Source organism: Centruroides sculpturatus, unplaced genomic scaffold, assembly GCF_000671375.1.
Source record: "Centruroides sculpturatus isolate CEXI.00-Female unplaced genomic scaffold, Cexi_2.0 scaffold752, whole genome shotgun sequence".
In the NCBI taxonomy this organism is placed as follows: domain Eukaryota; kingdom Metazoa; phylum Arthropoda; class Arachnida; order Scorpiones; family Buthidae; genus Centruroides; species Centruroides sculpturatus.
In genome coordinates, this window is record NW_019384965.1 from 361,416 (window position 1) to 367,604 (window position 6,189).

General features: G+C 33.1%; 1 protein-coding gene across 1 annotated transcript in view; it reads left to right on the forward strand.

The window, feature by feature from the left end:
• The first annotated feature begins 1,171 nt into the window (after positions 1-1,171).
• The window catches only part of LOC111632499, an 11,719-nt gene continuing 6,701 nt past the window's right edge, over positions 1,172-6,189 (forward strand). Inside the window, exons 1-2 of the mRNA XM_023376925.1 lie at positions 1,172-1,365; positions 4,001-4,413. Coding sequence (XP_023232693.1) covers positions 1,188-1,365; positions 4,001-4,413 — 591 coding nt within the window. The 5' untranslated portion in view covers positions 1,172-1,187. The remainder of the gene's footprint in view (positions 1,366-4,000; positions 4,414-6,189) is intronic.

Sequence of the window (6,189 nt, forward strand, 5' to 3'; positions counted from 1 at the left end):
ATTTAACTGGCCCTTTGCTGCGTTTAAGTTTCAGACCACTGGACTAGAAGGTCCCTCGTCGGTTTTATACATATATAATAGAATCTTTCTCTCTATCTGTTCTTAGCGCACCCACCAGAACCCACGACCAAACTCCGAGCCTTCGTACCCTGAACGCTAGGAGTTCGGTCGTGGGTTCGCATCGCGCTCGGACGGGCTGGCCACGTGAAGTTTTACTGGGTTTTCTCCACGTCTGTAACGCCTAAATAGGGGCCAGTTTCCCTTGAAAAAACTCCCAAAAGGCATCCCACTAGGCAGATCGCACAAAGTGTTGCGTTGCCATAACTTAACAAACAAACATCTCTGTTCTTAGCTTTTAGTCGACCTGCTCCTAATTATTCTTACTTAACTCGGACTCTGAAACTCTGAAGAAAATAGAGACCCGCTCTTCTCCCGATTTGATCCCCCTCAACATTTCGCAAAAAACATAATAATGATAGGCTAATTATAATCAAATTCGTAATATGGTTTTCATTTTAACGTTTATCCTTCTTACTTTTGGCCGGGCAATGTCGAATATATCTGCTAATTATAAAAAACAAATAATTACGAATTCTAATAAAAATCAAGTTTTAAATTATCTTTATAAATTTAAAATACTCAAAACTAATTTCATTATTCTTAAAAACTCGTGGAACATTTTCATCCAGCTAAAGTTTAAATCCAGACAATTCACTGTTCCGTGAAAAGCTGTATTCATAAAAGTACAAAATGAAAAATGCGTTGTTAGTTCCGAGTCAAAAGCGGTTCCGATCCGAAACTTCTGTACTTACCTCTATTCCTCAAAACCCAAAATCGTCTCTCTAAGACTGTCAATAGCCAGATCTTTTTAAGCGCTGAATTGGCATCGCTGTTTGAGTTAAATGAGCAATTTAACCGTTCATCTGTCGGGTTGTAAACGTTTCGCGATTCTATTCAAGCCTTAAAGCTTCATTCATATCTACAGACACCGTACGTGGCAGACACGTAACAGCACAGACATAAAAATATTATTACATACATTTTCTATGGGCGTATTTACATATACCGCGCGTGAGCGGATCGTGTCCGCACAGACACGGGCCGGCACCGGCCGGCATTGTCTGCGACAATGTTTTGTCTGTGCCGGCGCGTGTCTGTACATGTCTGTGGGAGTCGGCGCGGTTAGTATGAACGCCATCGTCGACATGCACAGACATTGCTTGTTTAAAATGATGAATCAAGAGAAATTAATTGAATTAGTTCGGGAATATACATTTCTTTATGATTTAAGTGATCGCAGGTACAGTGACAATCAACGAAAAGATGACGCGTGGAAAGAAATAGCAAAAAAACTTCAAGTAAGAGGTAAATAGAAATGTATTTAAGAAAAAACATTATTATTGTTTACATTGCTCCTGCAGGTGAATCAAAAAACAGAGCAAGTTTGTTTCTGACATCAAAAGCGGTAGATTGACTACTTCCGCCTTGTCTTGGTAAGCCTTTCAAATTACTAACTGCTGTATTTTCTCTGGCATGGGCGTTGTTATATTTTATAAAGTTGTGNACCAATTAAAAAACATACAAAAAATCAAACGATTTAAAATATTAATACAATTAGGGAAATTATTATATAGATAACCACCTATGGAATTTCGGGACTTTGAGTATCTATCTGAACTGAGGGGACCGAGACGACTTCAACGATACCCTACTTTTGGACCGGAGACGAAAAATAATAAAGTTATCATACTTTTTCTGGTTATCGCATGATGTAATTGTGCAGTTAATGTTACCTATGGTGAGTAAAATGGCGGCTCGTCTCTGATTCCAGCAAACAGAAGAAAGGAAACAGTGGGAACGCACGTTCTGTCCTAGCCTAACCTATTTTAATAAATTACCAACCAAATTATTAGAATAGGTTAGGTTAGGTTTGAACGTGCGTCCCCACTGTTTCCTTTCTTCTCTTTGCTGAAATCAGAGACAAGCCGCCATTTTACCCACCATAGGTAACATTATCCAATTGTGCAGTCTAAAGATTGGTGACACTTTTTGAATTTCATAGCAATTGGTTTCTGCGACAAGCACACCTATTTTGTGGCACATTTATTTGTGGCAAAGATCTTATTTTCACTTTACCGAGTGCCTAGTAGATTTTGCATAGCGTAAGCGTCGCTTTACGCCAGTTCAAGTATCAAAACTGATAAAATAAGAACTGTTTTAAGTAGCTTACGGAGTATCAAATTTTTTTTTCATTTTTTATCGATTATTTTTAGCCTGCGTTCAGAAAACCAGACCTCTTCCGATCCCAGGCTTGTCGCATATTTGATCCTATACGAGATTATTTATCATACTTACATATTCACAATTTCCTGAAATCTATTGCTTTTGAAAGATCCAACAATTAATGGAAAATGTTTTTAGAAAATCAGCGAATTTTTTATATGCAGTTACATAACTAAAAAGATTTCAATTAGTTAAATGAAAACTGAATCCAGGTAAACTATAAAACTAATGTGTTACTAATACATTAGTTACATATGTAGTTTTACTATTTAGAATAAATTCATTTGGAAGATGACAAATAAAAAACAAATGCTGTCAATTATCCATTCTTTAGACAAAAACAACTTTAAATCATTTATTAATTTTAATTTCTTTATTCATTTAATCCATATGGCATACTACAGACAGTATGACCAAAAAGATGTCATAACAGAATATATTCATATATAACTATCATCATCTAGATGAGATGATAACTTTACAAACCAGCTAAAAGAAAAACTATAACAGAATATGAAATAATTATATATGAAAGAATATGAAAAATAAGAGACAAAATAATTTATAAACATAATTACTTTTAAAGAAAACATTTTCCATAGAAATTCAGATTACACATTAGATGGCTCCAAAATTCTATTGGAGAAAGATACTTTAGATACCAAAACCTAATATTCATTTTACAAAACATAATTTCAATATTGAATTTCAGTTTTCCATTTATCAAAATTTTTTTCACTCAACCATTAATTAGTTTTAAATCACATTTTTACGGGTCCAAGTTCTTTGCAAGTTTTACTAAAGTTTATTTACTTTGGAATTAATGTCTATTTTTGTACTGCAGTAAATTGTTATACACCAAATATTCAAAAATATCTTTCTTATTTTTGCAATTCAAAAATACTTCTTATTTTGATATATTTGTCATGATATTCTAATTTAGCTATCAATATTTCATGTCAGGAATCTTACATATTTCACAATATAAGCTTCTCAGAGATTCGTGAGATTTCAGGTTTTGTGTAGATATACGGTACTTGGCTTATTTGAATGTATTTTATTGTGTTTGTTATTTTGTTCTATTGATTTAACATGTATATTATGTAGGATGTACCTTTAATCATACTTATTATTTCCAACATATTGTAATCGAACAGTGGCACACTCAGGATCTAATCTTGGGAAGCCAAATTGAACAGATAAAAACTTTTTAATGCAATTTCGATAAAATTCAAAAAGTTTTAATTAGGAAACTTTTTAGAAAATCTGNTCTGCCGGTAAAGCTTTTCCGATGATTGAATTAGAGAATATTCCCCCGTCACTATTTTTGCCATACGCACCTATATCCACACATATAAATTTATAATTGGCATCAACGATTGCCATCAGTACAATTGAAAAAGTTTTTTTATAGTTAAAATAAAGAGATCCACTGTTAGCTGGAGCCGTTATGACGACGTGTTTGCCATCGATGGCACCAAGGCAATTGGGAAAGTTCCATACGTGCCAAAATTCCTCTGATATCTTTAACCATTTTTTTTTGGTAGGTGTTGGCATGCATTCTTCTGTCATTTCTTTTATGATAGCAGTACATACTTCTACAATTATATTATGCACAGTGCTCACACCAAGTCGATAACTGTACGCTATAGATAGGTAGGAGTCTCCGGTTGCCAAAAATCTGCAATAAAATTAAACAAGTAAATTTTTGTTTCAGATTGCGACTGCAAGAAAACATGGGCTTTACTACGCGATGCATTCCGACGTGCCATAAAAAAGCGAAAAGAAACTAAAAGTGGACAAGCTAGTGTATCTAGGAAAAAATGGAAATATGAAGACGAGATGTCTTTTCTGTTGCCGTATTTCAAGGAAAGACCCACTATTGGCAATGTTCCAGCTAACCATACAGACAAAAATAGTGATGCTGAAGAAAATTGTTCTGATGAAGATAATCAAGCAAGGTCATCTTCTCCTGAAGCTATAATAGCACACTCCATTTCACCTCCAAAACGGCCAAATATTACCGAAGCAACTGTGACCCAGCCATCTACCTCTAAAAAGAAGCATTCAATTTCAGGACCTTCACAAAACTGTGCGCCAGTGCAAAACAGGACTAAAATTCGCAAAANAGCAGATCATCTTTTATCTATCTATATAAATAAAAATGTAATGTTCGTTTGTTCCTACCGATTCCTTTGAAATTTTCACACAACGCTGCATTCGAATACACACGTGTTTTTATATAATATACATGTCAAAATTCCCCCCACAGGGGAGAGAGACAGGATTAAGGCTTACTGTGAAGAACTTGGCTTCTATTATACTATTTTAGATGCAGTTTTTTTTGTGTTTTTGATTGCGTTTTAATAGAGTATGTCAAGAGAATGTACACTAAGAAGGGATTTTTCAAAAAATTCTCCCCCCCGGGGAAAGTGTTATAAATTTATAATAGATACATTTTGAGCCTCAACAACGTGTGGCGGGGTCTGCTAGTTTATTATAAATCCATTAAAAAAGTATGAAAATTGCATTCAGTTTAAAAAGAAANAAAAAATGTACGCAATATTCACATTAAAGGGACAACAGCGCCAATTTTCGTCTCGGCGGCTAAATTTTAAAATAAAATTTGTTTCCGAAAAATAAAACCGCGTTCTCGGTACCTACTCTTTAATTATAGTATGATTACCCTGTACTTTGATATATAAATATTACATATGAAAGTCGAAGTGTGTATTATTTTAGATTTTTCGCTGGATTTTATGCAAATTTGATTATGTTTCTCGACTTTCAAATTTGTTATAACTTACGAAAATAATTATATGATTGTTAATAAGTTAATAAATACTCGCTACTCACCTACGTACACAAGTTGAAAAAATATATATTTAATAAAAAAGAAAATTCACAAGATTAATTCTATTCAATGGCATCATCTTCGATCATAACTTACATAAACGAATTACGATTAAATTTAAATTTAAATGAAAATTTAGTAGTTCTGCTTTGGAATTTAACATAAAATTAAATTTATTTTAAACTTTTCTAACAGTATTAATTGATATTATTATTATGTGGAAATTTATTTTATGATTAAAATCTACTAATAATTATTTTTGAAAAATTAGTAAATTTATAACATTAAAGTAGAAAACGATAACTTACAATGACGATTTTACTCGTTATTAGCATTTATAATTTTTTATAAAACCCATCCCTAGCCTCAAAAGTATGTTTTTTGCCATTTTATAATAGTTAAAAAGTTTTTAATAATAAAATATCATAACAGATGGCGCCACACACGGTTTCAAATGTTGCTGGGAAAGTTAAGCAACTTGCTGGTTTTTAATTAATTCAATATATTTTGACTGAATGCGAACTGTTAGCTTACGGAATACCAAGAATTTATGGCAGCGAGGCCAATGACATTATTTTTACTCTTGGTGTGGATGTTACCGCTAAAGCTCGGAAACTCGCTAATCTGCAGATTAACTAGCGTGATCCGTTAAAGTTGCTAAAATTGTTCTATTTCTCAAATTACCTAGGTAATTTGAGAAAGTTTAAAATTCTAGATAATCTGCAAATTACCTACTAGGCACTCGGTAAAGTGAAAATAAGATCTTTGCTGAAACAACAGCAACGTTTCTGTACGCTTAAATTAACATAATGTTCTTTATTTAATTTTCGATATCTAAAGAATCAAGTTAATACAAACAATCGACAAATTAGTTGATAGAATCAATCATCAACCAATTAAAAAACATACAAAAAATCAAACGATTTAAAATATTAATACAATTAGGGAAATTATTATATAGATAACCACCTATGGAATTTCGGGACTTTGAGTATCTATCTGAACTGAGGGGACCGAGACGACTTCAACGATACCCTACTTTTGGACCGGAG